The sequence below is a fragment of the Rhineura floridana genome, chromosome 9 (genome assembly GCF_030035675.1).
Source record: "Rhineura floridana isolate rRhiFlo1 chromosome 9, rRhiFlo1.hap2, whole genome shotgun sequence".
Classification (NCBI taxonomy): domain Eukaryota; kingdom Metazoa; phylum Chordata; class Lepidosauria; order Squamata; family Rhineuridae; genus Rhineura; species Rhineura floridana.
In genome coordinates, this window is record NC_084488.1 from 83499535 (window position 1) to 83521262 (window position 21728).

Here is a 21728-nt window from a genome sequence, read left to right on the forward strand (position 1 = left end):
AGCAACTTCATTCACACAACCCAAAATTCCGAATCATGCCACTTTACGCTGTTTTGCAACTGTTTATACTTGTTTTATGGTCATTGGATTTTAAATGGCTTTATTTCTTGTTGTGAGCTGCCTTGGTTTCCAACCCTACCTCACAGGGTTGTTGGAAAGACTGCATACACGCACACGTACACAAAGCAGATGTATAAATACATACAGCCCATATAATAGTTTATTGTCAAACCAGTTGGTCATTGCAGAAAAATCAGTATTAGTTTTAAAAAAATCAGTATTACTTTCCTACAGAATAAAAACTGTAATACCTAAGTAAGCCCTGCCTACTTGCTTTAAAATTGGACTGGAGACAGAAAGAGTTAGAACACAAACATAATTCTTTTTTACATTCACTCCAAAGTCCCATTGATTTTGAGCACATTCATAACATGTCTACTCAAAGTAAGTCCTATTGAATTAAATGGGATTTACTTTGGGCATATGGGATTAGCATTGCTTTTACAAAAAGCAAGTATTGGGAAGGTTTTCAAAACACTGCCCAAGCTCTGACTCCTGCACACAAGAGGAAAAAAAACTGAAATGTATATACTTACCCAATTTATGAGATTTTCAAATAAACGGGGGGGGAGGGGGTGAAACCTCCATTTTGTTTTCTAGACACTGCCTGAGGTGAATGAAACTGAAACACAATCCCTGATTGGCTGCAATGCTGAACGGGCGGGGTTAAAGCTACAAAGTGCTATAGTACAGTACTGTTTAAAGAAAGATTTAACAGTCGAGGGGGGTGGCTGACGTTTTTATGTATATCTCGAGAACCGGACCACCTAGAAACTTATTTTTTTTTAAATTAAAGCTGAGAATCCAGGCCACGTAAGGGGCTAGCTGGGCGCCAGGTGGCATGCATAGAATCCGGGTAAAACCCGGCTATCCGGGCAATATGGCAACCTTAACCACCGAGGGTTGTAATAATAGTGAAAAAGGTGGCAGAAACCATAGGAGTCTCTTCTGAGGTGTTTTCAACGGTTTGAAATAAGAAATACCACTGTCATCTTTACCGTTGAGAGCAGTAATGCACGGGTGAAGGCCCAAGAAGCTGCGATATAAAAATGGCGGCGAAAATGTCTAGACTAATGAAAGATGACCCAATGCAGGTATTAACACCTGAAATAGACCAGGATGCACTTACTTCACAAATAGCGTCACAATTTGCCTCTCTTCAAAGCTCTTTACTAAAAAAATGGGATGATAGCTTTAAGCTTTTAGATGAAAAAATTTCATCTCTGACAAACAAAATGGAGGACACTGCTAAAACAGCAAATGAAGCGTTACAGCTGGGAATTCAGCCCAAGAGGTGATTAAACATATTGTGCATAATCAAAAGGAGCTCTTAAATCGGTTGGTTGATCAGGAGATTCAGGGCCGTCACCGGAATCTTAAGAGTGCGTGGGATTGTAGAACGGACAGATCATAAAGAGGTGTCACAGGTCTTATTGGATTGGAGGTCAGCAATAATACCAGAAGTGGGCATTGCTGTCTCCCATATAGAGCATGCACATCGAAGCCTGGGCCCACGGCCAAAGAATAATGCCCCCCCAAGGGACATTGTGGTTTCATTTTATAACTATGGTAAGAAAGAAGCACTACTTAAAGCTGTACGAGAAAAAGGCCAAATTGAATTTGAAGGTAACCCAGTGCTTTTTCTACAACTGCTGAAACCCTACACCGACATAAATCATTTTGTCCTGCTACTGAATTATTGCGGGCAGCAGGCATCAAGTATCGCTGGGGCTTTCCATTTGCCCTGGTAGTGGAAGCTGATGGCATTCAACACCGAGTAGCAAACAGGAATGATTTGGTGAGCTTGCTGGCATTGTTCAATTTAGCGTCACCCTGGGAAGAAGAGGAGCTGGAATCTGATGACCTGAGGATTGGAGATCCTTCCCTCAAGCTATGAAACGCAGAAGGCATCAGAAAGGTGAAACCTCCAACACTAATGTCAATTCACAGAGATCGACGAGATTGACTTCCACAAGAAGGAAATGAAAGGCAGCTAACTGGTCAAGGGGCACATCAGTGAAGTCAATGACATTAAGGGATAAGGATATTAAGGTGCAAAAGGTTATGACTGTCATTTGCAACATAATAGAGTGAGTGGAAGCATATAGTTCTGTTAAGAGAAAAACTATATAATTAATTTTGGTTAGGTTTATAGTACACTCATAAGCGGTACTAAGCCTAGTAGGTTTGGCTAACTAAAAACAGGGCTGCATCGGACAACACCTGTAAGCAGGGAGGTTTTCTCTAGTTAGTTGGGCACAGGGATAGTATGTTGGGGACAGAGTTGTCAGTTATTTGAGGATTAAAGAGCCACATTTCATCTCTCTATGGGAGTATATGGGATCATACAGTAATAATTTGGATGGGATAATTTACTACCATCCTGTGATGGAACATACGGGTGAACACACTGAATCGGCCATATATTATGTATGGCTGAGTTTTTAGTATTGACATTGAATGTGACGGGCATGGGAGATGTCATCAAACAATGGAGGGTTTCTGACTATATCAGGAGTCAGAAGCCCTCTGTCGAATTTCTACAGGAAATTTATAAGCCAAAGATAAAATATCATTTGCTTCTGCTCAAATATTTTGGTTCACAATTCTTGGCTCCAGGAAGTAATCATTCTAATCTAGGCGGATGGGTTTTATATTTGCTAAATCCCAGGACTTTCGGGTTCAAAAACAACTAATAGATACAGAGGGTAGGTATATCTTCATTTCAGGATTGCTACATATTTGCAACTTCACATTTGCGTCAATTTATTCTTCTAATACTAATCAATTTAATTTTCTGACCAGAGCATTAAAACGACTGCAGAAATTTGCAGTAGGATAAATTATCATTGGTGGAGATCTGAATATGATATGTGACCCCAAATTGGACAGAAGTATGAGAAAACAAACACCGTTTAGAAAGAGTAAGTCTCCCATGCTTAGACTGTTGTAGAGGCATGGGTTAATTGATGCCTGGTGTTGGGTCAATATTGGAGTTAAAGATTACACCTATTATTCATCTAGATTTAAAACATTTTCCTGGTTAGATTATGTCCTGGTGTCCTCAAATTTAGTATCAGGTATTATTGGAAGCAGACATACTTCCTAGATTAGTCTCGGATCACACAGCAGTTGGGGCATTTATAAAAAATATTCTGTGTACTCCATATACTCCAGTGTGGAGGATTGACACATTTATTCTTTCAGATGTTAGCTTCTAAAATACTACAGGATAAATTGGAGAAATATTTTGAAATAAATACCACCCCAGAAATTAGCTATAATATAATATGGGATGCCTTGAAAGTTACAGTGAGAGGGCACTATATAGCTGAAACAGTTAAAAAGAAACGTAACATTGATCTTATTAAAGCTCAGTTATTAAGAGAGGTGGAAAGGTTAGAATCTCAACATAAAGAAAAACACCCATAACACTATATTTAAGGAACTACAGGAGGAAAAGAAAGAACTGGAGGCGATAGACTCTGCTCAAAATAGCTAAATCCATCTGGTACACTAAACAAAAATATTACGAATAGAGCAATAAAAATCCTAGACTGCTAGCTCATGCCCTTAAAGCATGACATACAGCTACAAGAATTATGGCAATATCTCATCAAGAGAAAACAACATATGGCCCTAAGGAAATTAACAGATGCTTTGCAGAATTTTATAAAGATTTAAATAACACTATACCTACCAATGCTGAGGAAATCAAAACATATCTTATTGATTTTTCTCCCCCTACACTTTCAAATGCTCAGAAACGAATCTTAAATCAAGACATAACAATAGAAGAGATAACTGCTGCAATTAAAAGGCTCAAACATAATAAAGCACCAGGGCCGGATGGATTCAATAACTCCTTTTATAAAACTTTTAAGGAAACATTAATCCTGCATTTAGCTCGTTTATTTAATCACATCTGGGCTGGGGGAGCTATCCCAGACACATGGAAAACATCTCGTATGATGATTGTTATGTGCCTTCAAGTCGATCACGCCTTATGGTGACCCTATGAATCAGCGACCTCCAATAGCATCTGTCGTGAACCACCCTGTTCAGATCTTGTAAGTAAGCAGAAACCAGTAATGATTTGAAACGAATGCTGATAAAAGTTAAAGAGGAAAGCACAAAAGCAGGATTACAGCTGAACGTCAAGAAGAATAAAGTAATAAGAACAGAGGATTTATGTAACTTTAAAGTTGACAACGAGGACATCGAACTTGTCAAGGATTATCAATACCTCGGCACAGTCATTAACCAAAATGGAGACAATAGTTAAGAAATCAGAAGAAGGTTAGGACTGAGGAGGGCTGCTATGAGAAAGGTCCTCAAATGCAAAGATGTGTCACTGAACACTAAAGTCAGGATCATTCAGACCATGGTATTCCCGATCTCTATGTATAGATGTGAAAGTTGGACAGTGAAAAAAGCAGATAAGAGAAAAATCAACTCATTTGAAATGTGGTGTTGGAGGAGAGCTTTGCTCATACCATGGACTGCGAAAAAGACAAATAATTGGGTGTTAGAACAAATTAAACCAGAACTGTCACTAGAAGCTAAAATGATGAAACTTAGGTTATCATACTTTGGACACATCATGAGAAGACCTGATTCACTAGAAAAGACCATAATGCTGGGAAAAACAGAAGGAAGTAGAAAAAGAGGAAGGCCAAAAAAGAGATGATGATAGTCATCCCCAAACCAAATAAGGACAAGACAAAAATAGAATCCTATTGGCCGATAAATCTTCTAAAACAAGATCAAAAACTATTCACAGCCATGATAGCAGCTAGACTTAACTCAATGATGTCTGACTTAGTTCATACAGATCAAACAGGCTTCATCACAGACCCCACTAGGTGACTGCTCAATGTTATACACCATGGTAGACATTCAAAAAAAATTGCTAGGAGTACTGTCATTAGACATTTATAAAGCCTTTGATTGTTTGAATTGGGATTACTTAAAAAAGGTTTTAGAAAAATATCAAGTAGGAGAACACGTGTTAAATATGTTAGATTGTTTATATGATAAAAGTGCCAGTGTGGTCTGCACTAATAACTTAGACTCTGACTCGATACTGATACAGTGGGGCACGAAACAAGGGTGTCCATTATCCCTGTTAGTCTTTGCTCTTTCCTTACAAACTTTGGCTATGAAATTACAGTCACATGTTAGGATAACGGGTTACCGAGGTAAGGTCAATGGGGAAGAACATCTACTAAATTTATATGTGGATAATATGATGATGATGTTGGGGAATCCCTTGCAGTTAGCTCTGGTAATCAAATTGGTGTTGGAAAATTTGCAGAAATATCGGGACTTAAGGATAATTTTGACAAATCCTTTGTAATGCTTTTTCACACTTGTCCAAGGGATCAATTAATGGTCTGCAAAACTCTAGGGGTTAATATATGTAATTCTGCTTTTAGATATTTGGGAATTTTAATTCCCAAAAAATTCTCAAAATTATTCTATATTAATTACCGTCCCTTATTACATAAAATGTGTACAGATTTAAACAACTGGAAAAAACTTAATTTATCCACCTTAGGTTGGATAGCTGCTATACGAACGACAGTAATACCCGGATTCCTCTGTTTGTTCCAGGTCCTCCCCCTTCTCATTAACCATAATACAATCCATAAATGGCAGAACATGTTAAACAAATTTGTTTATCAGAATAAGTAACCAAGACTGGCCTTGTCCTCCTTTTACACCCAGACAAGTGCAGGGGGTTGGGGACTTCCTAATTTATATTTTTACTACACAGCATGCATTTCAACAGCTGGTATAGCACAGTGGGGAGGAGAGCGTGGCTGGGAGTCCAGAGTCTGTGAGTTCAAATCCCCGCGCGTGTCTCTTGGTGTCAAGGGCCAGCTAAAGATCACCCTCACAGTGAGTGGCTCACGGGTTATGTGCCCTGCCACCTGTGCAGCCGTGGGCAAGCTGCATAGTCCCAAGGAGCCCAGTTGCCCCCCAGCTGGCAGTTGCAGGCAAGGAAGGGGCTGGCTTCTGCAGCTGTGGCAAGCTGAGTAGGCCCTAGCCAGCTGGGGAGGACTAGCTTCAGAGGGAGGCAATGGTAAACCCCCTCAACACCACTTACTATGAACCCTATTCATAGGGTAGCCATAAGTCGGGATCGACTTGAAGGCAGTCCATTTTCACACAGCATTTCAGTTGCGACAAATTGGCTTCATAATAATGAGAGCAAAAAAGACTTGGATCAGATTGGAGTAATCAGTGTTGACCTCAGGTAAATTGTGGACTTTACCATTCCTACCAATCTATAACACCAGGTTAGGAAAACCTACTAATCTATTCACAAAAGCTACTGTCACTATTTGGAAATCTTAGCAAGCTAAATTGTCTCCGGTCTATTCCCCTATGACTCAGGCTTACCCAAATGTAGGGGATGAATATCTGAAAAGTTACATAGGGAAATGGGAAGGGAAAGGATATTTTAGACTTAGAGACTTCTTTTCACAAGGACGTCCAGTTTCTATACAGCAATTGAAGGTTGATATCCTATTATGGAACAGATTGGTTACACTCATTCCCAGTTGGAATTCACACTGAAGGACCCTCAGATTAAAACATACACTACTAAAGCTATTACATTTGAAAAGATTTTATTAGAAAATGGTCATAATGGGAAGGGTCTGGTTTCCAGAGTGTATAAAATATTTCTGGAAAGTTATATGGGAAGTCTGGTAGGATTAAAAAATCAGAGGGAAAAAGATCTGGGGACTGAACTGGATGTAGCTGACTGGACTTTGATATATACTTTCAAATACAATAAAACTATTTCAGCCAGTCATAAGGAAATCCTACTAAAACGTTTCATAGGTGGTATTTTACACCAGTTCATCTCTCACATATTTCCTCTTCGATGTCTCCTCTATGCCGGAGGGGATGTAACCAGAAAGGAACGTATTTTCATCTTTGGTGGACATGTCCAAAGATCAACAGGTTTTGGACCATGATTCAGGAGGAACTCAATAAAAGCACAAAAGAAACCGTTCATTTAAATCCGGAACTGTTTTTATTGACTTTATTCAAAGGTGAAAATAGTACACTGAAATCTAAAAATCTTGTTTCCAAATTGTTATTGATGACAAGAATATCAATACTGCAACACTGGAAACATCTGGATGAGCTGAACACAGGTCTGGTACAGAAATGTCTGGACAGTTGCAATACTGGACAAAATCAGAGGCAATACAAAACCAGAATTGTTTATGTCCATATGGTGGAGGTTTATAGAGTACACTTCGCAACAGGCTTTACATAATCAATTTCCTTCAATAGCAAAAGCTATTTGGCTTTCATGAGTAATTAACTAGGAACACACATTTTCTATGTTCAGGCTTTATAACATTCTATTAGTCATTTAAATTGTAAGACACCTGTATGTATGTACTTACCGATATGATCCTGTAGTCCTGTATATGAGATGCATTACTGTTACAAATAATGGCTCTGAGGAGGTGGGGAGGGGCAAAGGTTTTCATTTTAATTAGTTACATTTTCTGTGATATGTTATTGCATAATTATATAATAAAAGCTTATAAAAAACCCCAAACCAGTAGATTAAAGGCCAAACTAGGTGCGACAGTAGCAATCTTGTATTTATTTTTTGTGTTTGCCTCATTTGCACAGAGAGCAATGGGGGGGGGGATCGTACCTTAAAATAAAAATCACATAGGAAAGGGATCCTGAACCTTAATGCTCCAGGCACTTTTATCAATTCCCTGGTCAATTCTGGCATTGAAGCAGGGAAAAGAGAAAAGCACCTGCATCAACTACTGTGAGGAATGGGAAGAGGAGAGAAGGTTCGGTGTAGTAGTCCTATGTATTCCTTGTTAAAGGAAAACACTCCCTAATTTATATGTGTACAAGGCAGACACATGGTCCAGCTATATCTGCTTTGCCCATGAAAAACAATAAACCAATGGTGACATCAAACATGAACACTTCATTGATACCACATTCACTTTTCTTCAGTGGGCTTAAATAGTGGAAATGTTCATACAAGGGCTAGAAGTTCAACAGCTTTTGTCTTTAAGGGTGTTTATACAAATTCCCGCATATGTTTCCTGAACACTTGAAAAGGGAGAAGAATTGTGCCCACTGACAATGTGCCCCCAACACTGTTGTACCTTCCAGCAGCTGTACATTCATTGTTAATATGAGGGACCACATGCATATAGCATATATGCATATAAGAACCCTAGTTTCCTATCAGGTGGGGATGCCCTATGTGTGTAAAGATGTTTTCACTTAAACACCAAATGCATGGCTGCCAAGGGTATGGCCACTGGGCACATAATTCCATGGGCAGCAGTTACAATCATGCTACCCCTTCATGTGTTTACTGAAAATGAGAGTGTATTCCTATAAAAACGCCTAATAAAAAAAAGCTGTTGAGTTCCCTGGCCATATTTTTGTATGGTGGGGCATTATCTGATTCTCAGTAAATGAGATTGAAATGCAATATGGTTAACTTTCATTATTAGAAATTGCTTTTTCTCAGCAATCTCTCTTACATGAATGAACATGTAAAAGGTTGGAAGAACCAAGGGCTTATTCATAAGGATTTATCTATGGTGAGATACATCAAAATTATATCATCTTCTGCATTCTTCCTCTAAGTAAAAATGGTTTTAGGCAAGTTCCATCCCCATTTGTTTTTTCATTAATTTTATTCAAATTTTCAAACACAAAACAAAACAAAACAAGAAAGAAACAGATTAAACTATAAAATAAAATGTTGACTTCCGATTTGTTGCAGATCAGTTATAGGTCTATGATATATAATAAACCTGTCTCTTAATATATTACAAAATCACTTTCCTCCAGTAGTTATCTTAATTAATCATCAAATCTCATTAACATCACTTTATTCTTTCCGCAAAAAGTCAAAGAGAGGTTTCCATTCCTTGAGAAATATATCCATCGATTTTTCTCCAAATAAACATGTCAATTAATCCATCTCATCAAGTCTGCTAGGTCCAGTAATTTCAATAGCCATTTTTCCATTATCAGTGTTAATTCCATCTTCCAACTTCCATCCTTGCACCCATAATAATCTTGCTGTCATAGTTATAGTCATATAGTAAGAGTCTGATGGGAATTTCCTTCATCACAAATATTTCCTTGCCGTCAATTCTGAATGTGTTGCTGAAATATTGTTGTAAAGTCATATCTCTGTTCCTCTTTTTTACGAATGCACTAGCACATCTCTTGAGAGTTTTTCCATTGTCACATATCTGGAATTAATTCTATAAATTTTCTCTTTTTCAAGTTCCATCAAATCATTCCAGTCCAGAAATTCCATCGAAGCATTGATAACTTTATCTCTGATATCTTCATCAATTTCTCCAGGGACAACGCCGAATTCCAAACAGTAATCTTTATCTCCAGGATCCACAAACTCCAAATCTTTTTCCAGTTCCACACTTGATATATCTGTTCCAATCTCCAGGACTTGCATCCTCCCTTTAATTTTTGCCATAAAGTCCAAATCTTTTTCCAATTCCACATTTGATATATCTGATCCAATCTCCAGAATTTTCTCCTTCCCTTTAATTTCTTTTTCATCTTCTATTGCTTGTCCATCTGCTCCTTTTCTCATATAATCCTTTATTTCTTTCAACTCCTGTTTCACTTTACCAAATTCAGTTGCCATCTCTTGTCTACTCTGTCCCAGTTCTTGTTTCGTTATCTTAATCTCATCCATTATCTTCTGAAACATATCCAGAGGGGAAAACCCTTCCAGGGATACATCCAGGGTCTCTACCACTTCTTTGATTGTCATTCTTAAAGCTGAAGAAAAAACCCTTCAAATTTCCAATATAGCCACAATTCCCAAGCAAAGAGTAATTTGCTTCTTTTTCCAGCAATAAGGGAGTTAATATTCCAGGCCTGTTGACATCATCTGGCCAGCACAGTTCTTATCTCCCGCACATCCAAGAATGCAAAACGAATTTGGTTCACAACTCCAAACAATTAGTAACATACACAAACAGCAGATTCGTCTAAAGAAAGTAGTCCAAGAAAAAGTAGTCCCAGACATATATCAATCGAATAATCATCTAGATCAGATTTTCTCTTCGGGTAAGTTGCCCCTCATCCGTTTTAATCTTTATAGTTTCCAAATTCAGGCCAGCTTTTTGCCATAAAAAATAAGATAAGCTTTTTAAATTTTCTTTCCTCCTCCTTAATTCCTTGTATAAAAGAGAGAAGTGTAACTCACCCAGGTATCTTGATTTCTGATTCTTAAACAAATCTCTTTTACTGTAGTAATTTAAGCCAAATGATAAGATTAGACAGAAGAAAGCTCGCCCGTTGTGGATCGTTTAAAAGAAAAAACGTCTCTCTTTTTTTTCAGCCCAGCTTGCTGGAAGTCCTAACTCCATCCTCGGCTGCTAGGTATGCCTTCTTTTCCCAGGGAATTCCTGATCAATTCCAGCCACCGACAGCCTAACGAAGTTTCTGTGGATAATCTTCGGTTCACCCTTGCCTGGGAGAACATTTATACCAGTCAAAGTTCCCTTTTGACTGATTTTAAACTGAAAAAAGCTTCCTCTGAGACAGAGCTCATCTCAGAGGCAGCCACAGGCGGAGCAATCCTTCCGGGAAGTCTGTTCCATCCCCATTTGTGACACGAGAGATGATTAGAAATGAAGCTTCCCACTGAATTTCATATAGGAGACACAATAATAGACTTCTGCTCTCAGACATACAAGGAATATTTCTAAAGCAAAATACTATTTGATGCAATCAACTGAATACCATTAAGATCAAAAATTCTATAACTGTTCACCCTTCAGATGACTATTGGGCAAGGGGTGAAAACATAATATTTAGACCTACTAGTGTTCAAGATGTAACATAAGAAGAGCCCTGCTGAATCAGACCAAAGGCCCATATGTTCCCACAGTAGCCAACCACATGCTTATGGGAAGCCTGCAAACAGCATTCTCCCTACTTGTGATTCCTGGCAACTGGTATTCAGAAGTGTATTGCCTCCAGCATTGGAGATAGTACATAGCCATCATGGGTAGTAGCCATTGATGCCCTTAGCCTCCATGAATGCTTGCTTGCTTCCTCATTCTATGACTGTGTTAGCTAAACCATGGTTTAGCATTACATGAATAAACTTGTTTTCCCCTTCTTCTTCTGTGCAAAGGAGATTAGAAGCTTCCAGTTCAGATTATTGTCAGTTTAGAGTTAAGTCTAAATCCTAAAATTTCTGTCTGGCTTGTTCCAACAAACTATAGTTAAGATTAACAACCATTTGTCTGGGCTTGGATCTGACAACAAGTGGTGGTTATCTACGTCCATCCATCCCACCTTTTCTCCAAGGAGTTCAAGGTGGCGTACATGGTTCTCCCCTCTCATTTAATTCCCACAACTATCCTGTGAGGTAGGTTAGGCTGAGAGGCAGTGACTGGCCCAAAGTCACCCAATGAGCTTCATGGACAAGTGGGAATTAAAACCCTGGTCTCCCAGGTCCTAGTCCAATACCCTAACAACTATAAACTTCTGAATTTGCCCTTATAGTTGCTCCAGGGGAAGATGGGGGGGGGAATACATGAGTCTGAGTTTGCTGTGGATCATTCTGATAATGCTAAACCATGTTTTAGTGGTACTCCAAACAAAGCCTACATATTTGAGAAAACAAGAAGAATCCTGTATCAGGGCGTGATGCTTATGACACTGTGCCAAGCTTATGGCACTACCTTCCTGTCCAGACCTAACATGGAGGTGAGAATTTGGAGCAGACATTTAGTTATATTAAACATTGTCCATTTGATGAGTTTCAAATTACACAAAGGTCTCTTTGGAATGAAAAATGTGTTTCTCTTAGATAGAAACACACGTAAAGGTTTGCAGCAATATTTGGAAGAATACATTTCTTGGACAGCAGAAGAAAACCGCAAAATGTAGTGAAAGATGAGAAATGTACCATGTAGTTTTGAACACAAAGGGTGATATCCAATCTTAGTCATATTTAGAATTATGTGCCTTCAAGTCGATTATGACTTATGATGAGCCTATGAATCAGTGACCTCCAATAGCATTTGTCATGAACCACCCTGTACAGATCATGTAAATTCAGGTCTGTGGCTTCCTTTATGGAATCAATCCGTCTCTTGTTTGGCCTTCCCCTTTTTCTACTCCCTTCTGTTTTTTCCAGCGTTAATGGTCTTTTCTAGTGAATCAGGTCTTCTCATTATGTGTCCAATGTATAATAACCTCAGTTTCATCATTTTAGCTTCTAATGGTAGTTCTGGTTTAATTTGTTCTAGCACCAATTTGTCTTTTTCGCAGTCCATGGTATGAGCAAAGCTCTCCTCCAACACCACATTTCAAATGAGTTGATTTTTCTCTTATCAACCTTTTTAACTGTCCAACTTTCACATCCATACATAGAGATCGGGAATACCATGGTCAGAATGATCCTGACTTTAGTGTTGTTATATATCTTTGCATTTGAGGACCTTTTCTAGTTGTCTCATAGCTGCACTCCCCAGTCCTAACCTTCTCCTGATTTCTTGACTATTGTCTCCATTTGATTAATGACTGTGCCGAGGTATTGATAATCCTTGACAAGTTCAGTGTCTTCATTGTCAACTTTAAAATTACATAAATCTTCTGTTGTCATTACTTTATTCTTCTTAATGTTCAGCTGTAGTCCTGCTTTTGTGCTTTCCTCTTTAACTTTTATCAGCATTCGTTGCAAATCATTACTGGTTTCTCCTAGTAGTATGGTATCTTTTGCATATCTTAAATTATTGATATTTCTCCCTCCAATTTTCACACGTCCTTCATGGTCCAATGCTGCTTTCCATATGATATGTTCTGCGTATAGATTAAACAAATAGGGTGATAAAATACCCCCCTGTCTGGTGAACCAATCGGTTTCTGTCCTTATAGTAGCCTCTTGTCCAGAGTATAGGTTGCACATCAGGACAATCAGATGCTGTGACACCCCCATTTCTTTTAAAGCATTCCATAGTTTTTCATGATCTACACAGTCAAAGGCTTTGCTGTAATCTATAAAGCACAGGATGATTGTCTTCTGAAATTCCTTGCTCCGTTCCATTATCCAGCATATGTTTGCGATATGATCTCTGGTTCCTCTTCCCTTTCTAAATCCATCTTGGACGTCTGGCATTTCTCGCTCCATATATGGTAAGAGCCTTTGTTGTAGAATCTTGAGCATTACTTTACTTGCATGAGATATTAAGGCAATAGTTCGATAATTACTGCATTCCCCGGGATCCCCTTTCTTTGGAATTGGGATGTATATTGAATGCTTCCAGTCTGTGGGCCACTGTTTAGTTTTCCATATTTTTTGACAAATTTTTGTCAAAATTTGGACAGATTCAGTCTCAGTAGCTTGTAGCAACTCTATTGGTATGCCATCTGTTCCTGGTGATTTGTTTCTTCCAAGTATTTTGAGAGCAGCTTTCACCTCACATTCTAAAATGTCTGGTACTTCATCATATGGTTCCTCTGTGAATGAATCTGTCATCCGGGCATCTCTTTTGTAGAGTTCTTCAGTGTATTGCTTCCATCTTTCTTTTATGTCATCTCGGTCAGTCAGTGTGTTCTCCTGTTGATTATTCAACATCCCTACTTGTGGTTTAAATTTCCCGTTCATTTCTCTAATCTTTTGGAATAGGGCTCTTGTTCTTCCCTTTGTGTTGTCCTCTTCTATTTCTGTACAATAACTATTGTAATAGTTCTCTTTGTCCCTATGTATTAGTCACTGTATTGTTGCATTTAGGGTTCTGACCATGTTTCTATCTCCTTTTGCTTTTGCTTTTGTTCTCTCTTTAACCATTGTAAGAGTTTCTTCAGTCATCCATTGCGGTCTTTCTCTCTTTTTAATGAGAGGTATTGTCTTTTTGCATTCTTCCCTGCTAATGTCTCTGACTTCATAGTTCTTCTGGTTCTCTGTCAACTAAGTTTAAAGCCTGAAATCTGTTCCTTATTTGATCTTTATATCCTTCTGGGATGTTATTTAAATTACATTTTGGCATTGTGATTGTTTTGTTGTTGTTCTTTAGCTTTACTCTGAGTTTTGATATGACCAGTTCATGATCTGTACCGCAGTCTGCTCCTGGTCTTGTTTTCGCAGAAAGTATGGAACTTCTCCATCTTCTGTTACCAATTACATAATCAATTTGATTCCTATATTGACCATTTGGATGTTCACGTGTGCAGTCGTCTTTTTGGTTGCTCAAAAATGTGTTCGCAAGAAACAAATTACTGGCTTCACAGAATTCAATAAGTCTTTCTCCTTCATTTCTTTCTCCTAAGCCCCCTTTCCCCACAAGTTCTAGTTCTTCTCTGTTCCCTACTTTTGCATTCCAGTCCCCCATGATTATCAGCACGCCTTGTTTTGGTGGGTCAATTTCTTCCTGTACTTCTGTGTAAAATCTGTCCAATTCCTCTTCTTCTGCATTTGCCGTTGGAGCATAGACTTGGATGATGGTTATGTTAATAGGTTTCCTGTTTAATCTCATTGATATCACTCGCTCAGACCTTGCGTTGTAGCTCCTAATTGCTTTTGCTACATCACTTCTCATTAAAGCAACCCCATTTCTTAATTTCTCATTTCTTGCATAAAAGATTTTGTAGTTGCCTGATTGAAAATGTCCCATTCCAGTCCATTTTAATTCACTCACGCCAAGTATTGTAATGTTGATACATTCCATTTCTTGCTTGACAATTTCTAACTTCCCTGGTTCATGCTTCTCACATGTTCCTACTGTGTGCGTCGTACAACTCCGGACTCTCCTTTCGCATCGTGCATCAGCCTCTTGAGCTTCCTTTCAGCTTTGACCCAGCTGCGTCATTAGTCACAGTGCTACTCGTACTTGTCCTTTGTTCTTCCCCAGTAGGTCGTTGAGTGCCTTCTGACCTGGGGGTCTCTTCTTCCAGCACTATCTCATGTTGCATTTTGGATACTCTGTTCATAGGGTTTTCATGGTTTCGGGCTGACTGCTGGTGCTTTGGTGGAGGGTCGCGGGCCGAGTGTGACTGGGTGAGGTTCGGTTTGTCGTCGTTGCGGCCTTCGTCTCCGTGGCGCCGCGGTCTCCAGTTGCGTTGGTCCTGCTGCCGTTGTGTCTGTGTTCCGGGTTGCTGTGCCGCGCTCCGGCGGATTGTGTGCTGCTGTCGTTCGCCGCTTGCTGCTTGTTGCTGCTTGCTGCCGCTGCGGGAGTGCCTCCGCCACTGTTGTCGCTGCTCTTCTTCGGACCTTTGACTTTGGTTGCGGTGGCCTCGCACCTGGCTCGCTGGCGTTGTGGGTGCCGTTGTTGCCGCTTGCGCTTTGCCCTGCTGCCGTTCGTCTTGCTCTCCTGCCTTGCTGCACTCTCCAACGTCGCTGTAGGTTACTTGGACGCTGTTTTACCATCGCTGGTTTTTAACCAGTCTGCCCATCATTACCATCGGAGGCTGCTTGTCCTGGAGGCGTTGAGCGACGCATTTATTGCTTTGGGATGCTGTCGCTGCTTTCATTTTTGTCTCATCGCTGTCCTGCCATTATTTTGTTGTTGCTGTATCTTTAAGTGCGGCTACTGTTGCCAACTTAGCTGCGGCCTTTGAGATTGCAACATTTTAACTCACTGTTGCCACCTAGATGTAATTAATGGTTGAATGTGTATGGTGTTTGTATGAATGATTGAGTTGGTTGGTATTTATGTTTTTATTTGGAAGTTTTGTTGTTTTGTCGTTATGTAATTAATTGATTGGCTGTATAGTGTGAATTTTATTGCCTGAGTTAATGATGTGTGTGTGTGTGTATGTATGAATTTTTGCGTGTATTGTGTTAATACGTATTGTCTGGTGTGAATGTTACCCAGTGTGTGTGTATTTGTGAGTTTTAGTTATTTAATATGTGCCTGGGGGAGAGTATTATACATCGTTCGGGGAGAATTTCGGGGGCCCCAATTAGCGTAGTGACAGGTAATGGGAGGTACGGTGTTGTGAGGAGAACGTGCCAGGTAAGGGGAACTTGTCCCAGACAAATAGTGCCTGTGACTTGTTCCGGTTCTCCTCACATCCCCAGGACTGCTGGTTGTTTTGTCAGTCAGCCTTCGGATCTCCACATGCTGTTATTAAATGCCAGGTCGGTATGTCATAAGATCTCTCTTGTTCACAATCTGATTGTGGAAGAAGCTGCCGACCTGGCCTGTATAACTGAGACCTGGGTGGGTGACCAGGGAGGAGTTGCTCTTTCCCAGATTTGCCCACCTGGGTATATGGTTCAGCATTGTGGTAGAACCGAAGGTTGGGGAGGCGGGGTTGCTGTGGTCTATAGGAGTTCTTGCTCACTCACCAAGCACCCTGTCCAAGTGACGACTGGCTTGGAATGTCTCCACCTTGTGTTGGGCCAGAGAGACAGACTGGGAATTTTGTTGGTGTACCGCCCGCCTTGCTGCTCAACAAATTCCCTAACTGAGCTGACAGAGGTAGTCTCGGAGGTACTGTTGCGGTCCCCTAGACTATTGGTACTGGGGGACTTCAACATCCATGCCGAGACTGCTTTATCTGGGGCGGCTCAGGACTTCATGGTTTCCATGACGACCATGGGGCTGTCTCAATTTGTTACTGGCCCGACACATGTGTCGGGACATACCCTTGATTTGATCTTCGCCACTGGACATGGAGATGGTGTTCTGGAGGTTGGGGACTTATCATCTATACCATTGTCATGGACAGATCACTGCTTGCTGAGGTTTAGGCTCACAGCGACCCTTTCCCTCCGCAAGGGCGAGGGACCTGTTAAAATGGTCCGCCCCCGGAGACTAATGGATCCTGAGGGTTTCCAAAGGGCTCTGGGGGTTTTTCCAACTGAGAAGACTGGCGCTCCTGTTGAAGCCCTGGTTGATTTGTGGAATATGGAAATGACCCGGGCGGTTGACACGATCGCTCCCATGCGCCCTCTCCCTTGCAGAGCTCATACAGCTCCATGGTATACCTTGGAGCTGAGAGCGATGAAGCAAGAGCGGAGAAGGCTTGAGTGCAGATGGAGGCGGACTCCTGATGAATGTAATTATGCCTTGGTAAGTGCCTGTTCAAAACAGTATATAGTAGCGGTGAGAGTAGCAAAAAAGAGATATTTTGCTGATATTATTAAGTCATCACTCTCCGGCCCAGCGGAGCTTTTTAAAATTGTACGAGGGCTTTTACATTCTGGCCCTCGGGACATTATAGATTCATCTGTAGCCCGCTGTGATGAATTTGCCAGGCATTTTCAAGATAAGATCGCTTGCATTCATCGGGACTTAGACTCCAATATTATAGCAGTTGGTCCTAATGAAGCATCCAGAGCACGGTCTTGTCCCCATTTATTGGATGAGTTCCAGTCGGTGCAGCTCGAGGATGTTGACAAGATCCTTGGACTGGTGCGGGCGACCACGTCTGTTCTGGACCCTTGCCCCTCTTGGCTGGTGAAAGCTAGCAGGTCCGGAACCGCCGACTGGGCCAAGGAGGTAATAAATGCCTGTTTAAGAGAGGGAGTGGTCCCTGACTGCCTAAAAGAGGTGGTGGTGAGACCACTCCTGAAGAAACCCTCCTTGGACCCAGATAACCCGAACAACTATAGACCTGTGGCGAATGTTCCGTTCCTGGGCAAGGTCCTGGAATGGGTGGTTGCCGGCCAGCTCCAGGAGCTCTTGGATGACACTGATTATCTTGATCCATTTCAATCTGGTTTTAGGCCTGGTTTTGGCACCGAAACAGCCTTGGTTGCCCTGTATGATGACCTCTGTCGGGAGAGGGACAGGGGGAGTGTGACTCTGTTGATTCTCCTTGATCTCTCAGCTGCTTTTGATACCATCGACCATGGTATCCTTCTGGGGAGACTCACGGAGTTGGGAGTCGGGGGTACTGCTTAGCAGTGGCTCCGCTCCTACTTGGTGGGTCGTCACCAGAAGGTAGTGCTTGGGGAACACTGCTCGACACCCTGGACTCTCCGTTGTGGAGTCCTGCAGGGATCGGTACTGTCCCCCATGCTTTTCAACATCTACATGCAGCCGCTGGGTACGGTCATCAGGAGTTTTGGGGTGCGTTGTCATCAGTATGCTGATGACACGCAGCTCTATTTCTCCTTTTCATCCTCTTCAGGTGAGGCTGTTAACGTGCTAAACCGTTGCCTGACCGCGATAATGGACTGGATGGGGTCTAATAAACTGAAGCTCAATCCAGACAAGACCGAGACGCTGCTGGTGAGTGCCTTCACTGCCCAGATGGAGGATGTTCATCCTGTTCTTGATGGGGTTACACTCCCCTTGAAGGAACAGGTTCGTAGCTTGGGAGTTCTTTTCAATCCTTCCTTGTCTCTCGAGGCCCAGGTGGCCTTGGTGGCACAGAACGCTTTCTACCATCTTTGATTGGTAGCCCAGCTACGTCCCTATCTGGACAGTGATGACCTCGCCTCAGTTGTTTACGCTCTGGTAACTTCTAGATTGGACTACTGCAATGCGCTCTACGTTGGGCTGCCCTTGAAGATAGTTCGGAAACTACAGTTAGTCCAGAATGCAGCGGCCAGACTATTGACGCGGACCAGACGGTCCGCTCATATAACACCTGTTCTGGCCCATCTGCACTGGCTTCCTATTTGTTTCCGGGCTAAATTCAAAGTGCTGGTTTTGACCTATAAAGCCCTACACGGCATGGGACCGCAATACCTGGTGGAACGCCTCTCCCAATACGAAACTACCCGTACACTGCACTCGACATCTAAGGCCCTCCTCCGAGTGCCATCACATGAGAAGCTTGGAGGGCGGTGACTAGATCCAGGGCCTTTTCGGTGGTGGCCCCCGAATTGTGGAATAGTCTCCCCGATGAGGTACGTCTGGCGCCGACGCTGCTATCTTTTTGGCGCCAGGTGAAAACCTTTTTATACTCCCAGGCATTTTAAAAATTTTAAATATTCTTTTTAAAGAAATTGTTTTGTAGTGTATTTTAAAACAGTGTTTCATTGCTGGTATGTTCTGATGTTGTTTGGTTTCTGTTCTTTGTTTGTTTTGCTTTTTGATTTTCTTATATTTGTTCTATTCATATATTTTCTTGTTTATCCTCTATGTACACGGCCCAGAGAGCCTTTTTGGCTTAGGGCGGTATATAAATTAAATAAAATAAATAAATAAATAAATTCAGAGGTGGTTTACCGTTGCCTTCCTCTGAGTTTGGATGCATCTAAGTCTGGTGTTTCAGCTTTGACCATTCCGCCGTGTGTGCCCCTGCTAGGAGTCTAGTCTCTTGGTCTAGACTCCTGACGGCATTGCTCTCAGCTTCTTCAATACTCTCAAACCCCCTCACCATGTTAAGGTGTGCATCCTAGAGGGGGATTTAGAGTAGACCCATTGATACATGGACCAGTGCTACTTAAAGCCATATTCTGAGTGTGACCTAGCTGGGTATCACCCACAATTTTAATGTTATTCTATGCCAAGTTCACTTTTAGAAAGTTCTGTAAATGCACTTTTGTCCTGTTCAATTAGACAAATGAAGATTTCTGAAACTTTTACTTTTCAAAAATGAAGAAATATGTTCATTTCAGGCTACACAGGTTTTGGTTAGGCCCAAGCAATTCAGTCCAGTTAGTGTTTTGAGACATCTTTGTCCAGAGGTTTAGATCTCAAAGAAGTGTAAGAGTTATATTTACAATTTTAAAATCATTGCTGTTTGAAAATTATTATAGCAACCAGAAGAATGATTTATAGTGCAATTCGTATGTATATTTACTGAGAAATAACTGGCATTATATTTAATGGGGCTTACTCCCAGGTAAGTGTGAACTGAATTGCAGTGTTGATGAGTGCATTAGACGTCAATTACATTCTTCTTAGAAGTCAATGCACATTATTGAAAAGTTCTCTATATATTTTTAAGCTTTATACTAGCAGAATAACAGTTATGTATAAAAAATTACATGTCGTTTATTCTGAAAGAATGTTTCTTGGGGTTGAAATATATGCCAGAGTAGTCCTATTAATGTTGATGTAACTGTTAAAAAAATGGGTTATGGATTGTGGACTCTGGTAATTTTTGCTCATTGGAATGAACATTTAATTTTGGAGATGTGGTTGTTAAGCAAGGGAATTGAGGAAGGAAGTGCATCCATGAGTATAGCATAGCTCTAAGCTAAGGAATAATTACAGCCTGTTTTGAGATGTTCTTTTGTATCTTACGATGTGTGATCTTGTGTAAAACACATACTTAATTATCATTAAATACTTGCATTGCAGATTCATGAGATCTTTGAGTGTCAGGAATGTGACAAGAAATTTATTTCGGCTAACCAGCTAAAACGCCATATGATTACTCATTCAGGTAAAACCCCTTCTTTTCACCATGAAATCAAACTTCACATATCAGCTTGAATTGCCCTTGTATAGATTTTGTTGTTGTTGTATGGGGCTTGGGGTTAATTAACAAAAAGGTGGACCTAATGAGGCTATTGAGTAGTTGGTTGCACAGCCTAGTTAAGTTGGGTTTACTTGGATTTAAGACCCAGGATGGGGAACCTTTGATCCTCCAGATGTTGTTGGACTACAGTGCTCATCAGCCTCATTCTAGGATGGTCAGTAGTCAGGGATAATGGGAGTTGTAGTCCATCAACATCTGGAGAGGTTCAAGTTCTCTATCCCTGATTTAAGGTGACTACTGACATGAATAAGAGAGATGCTGCAGCCCTAAATACCTTTCTTGTTACACTTGCTTCCATTGTAAGTATGCTTGGAGTTGTGGCTGCCTAAAATGATTTAACTGAAATGACTGGTTTAAATGGTTTGTGGCTTTCCTAATCCTTAATTAGGATTAACTTTAATCCTAATACTTTACAATTAATGGGTTGTGCATTCCCTTCTAGAAAACCCAAAATGTATTATATAGCCTCCTGCTTCCCCACGTCCTCTCCCCTTCTTGGACACCCTTATCATTTCCTTGCATCATGATCATTTGTCTTGAAACTTAATCAAACTGGTTTCTTTTTTTTTAAAAAAAAAGTCCTAGTGGGCTCATTGCATGGAGGAAAATAATGCAAATCATGCAGAGATGGCTTGTAGTGATTGCTTTTTTCCTGGACTGACATTGCAAGGGCTGAGATAAAGGAGAAGGCACCTTGATTGGTATCTAGGTATCAGCAAGACTTTTCTGTTGCCTCTAAAGCAGACCATATAAACCTTCAGGCAGTAGCATGAATAGGCACTCCATACCAACAGTTCATCCCGCCTGGATCTTGATGGAACTGGCAGAGGAAACCCTGTGTAGTAGTTGCAAGAAACACTGTATTGTCTGATCAGACTCTGCCACTTATTTCTGTTCATTAAGCACTGGCATTTCCACATCTTTCACTCAATAATTGGATAAAAGTGCACCCAATCCAATCAAAGCATGAATTTCTGTTCCCTGCCTAAATACTTTAAAACAGAGTTTCAATATTGCAAACACTGTTTTTGTTTAGAGGCTATCTCCATTTCATTGTATGCTTGAAGTGCATTTGTTTAAACAAGCAAATAATACTCTTACCCTCCCAGCACATACATAAGAATTGTCTCTCAGAGGCATCTAGCTGGCTTTTGGGGTTCTGGATTACAATATTATACTTTGTTACTAGCAACTGAAACACAAAAGCT

The 21728-nt window shown here is 40.7% G+C and overlaps 1 protein-coding gene across 4 annotated transcripts in view; it reads left to right on the forward strand.

Moving 5' to 3' along the window:
- The window catches only part of PRDM5 (PR/SET domain 5), a 186725-nt gene that overhangs the window by 85706 nt on the left and 79291 nt on the right, over positions 1–21728 (forward strand). For all 4 annotated transcript variants that reach the window (XR_009757961.1, XM_061585206.1, XM_061585207.1 and 1 more), the window contains exon 9: positions 20340–20424. Coding sequence is in view for 3 of the 4 variants with exons in the window: in XM_061585206.1 (XP_061441190.1) it covers positions 20340–20424 (85 nt within the window). In the remaining variant the exon portion in view is untranslated. The remainder of the gene's footprint in view (positions 1–20339; positions 20425–21728) is intronic.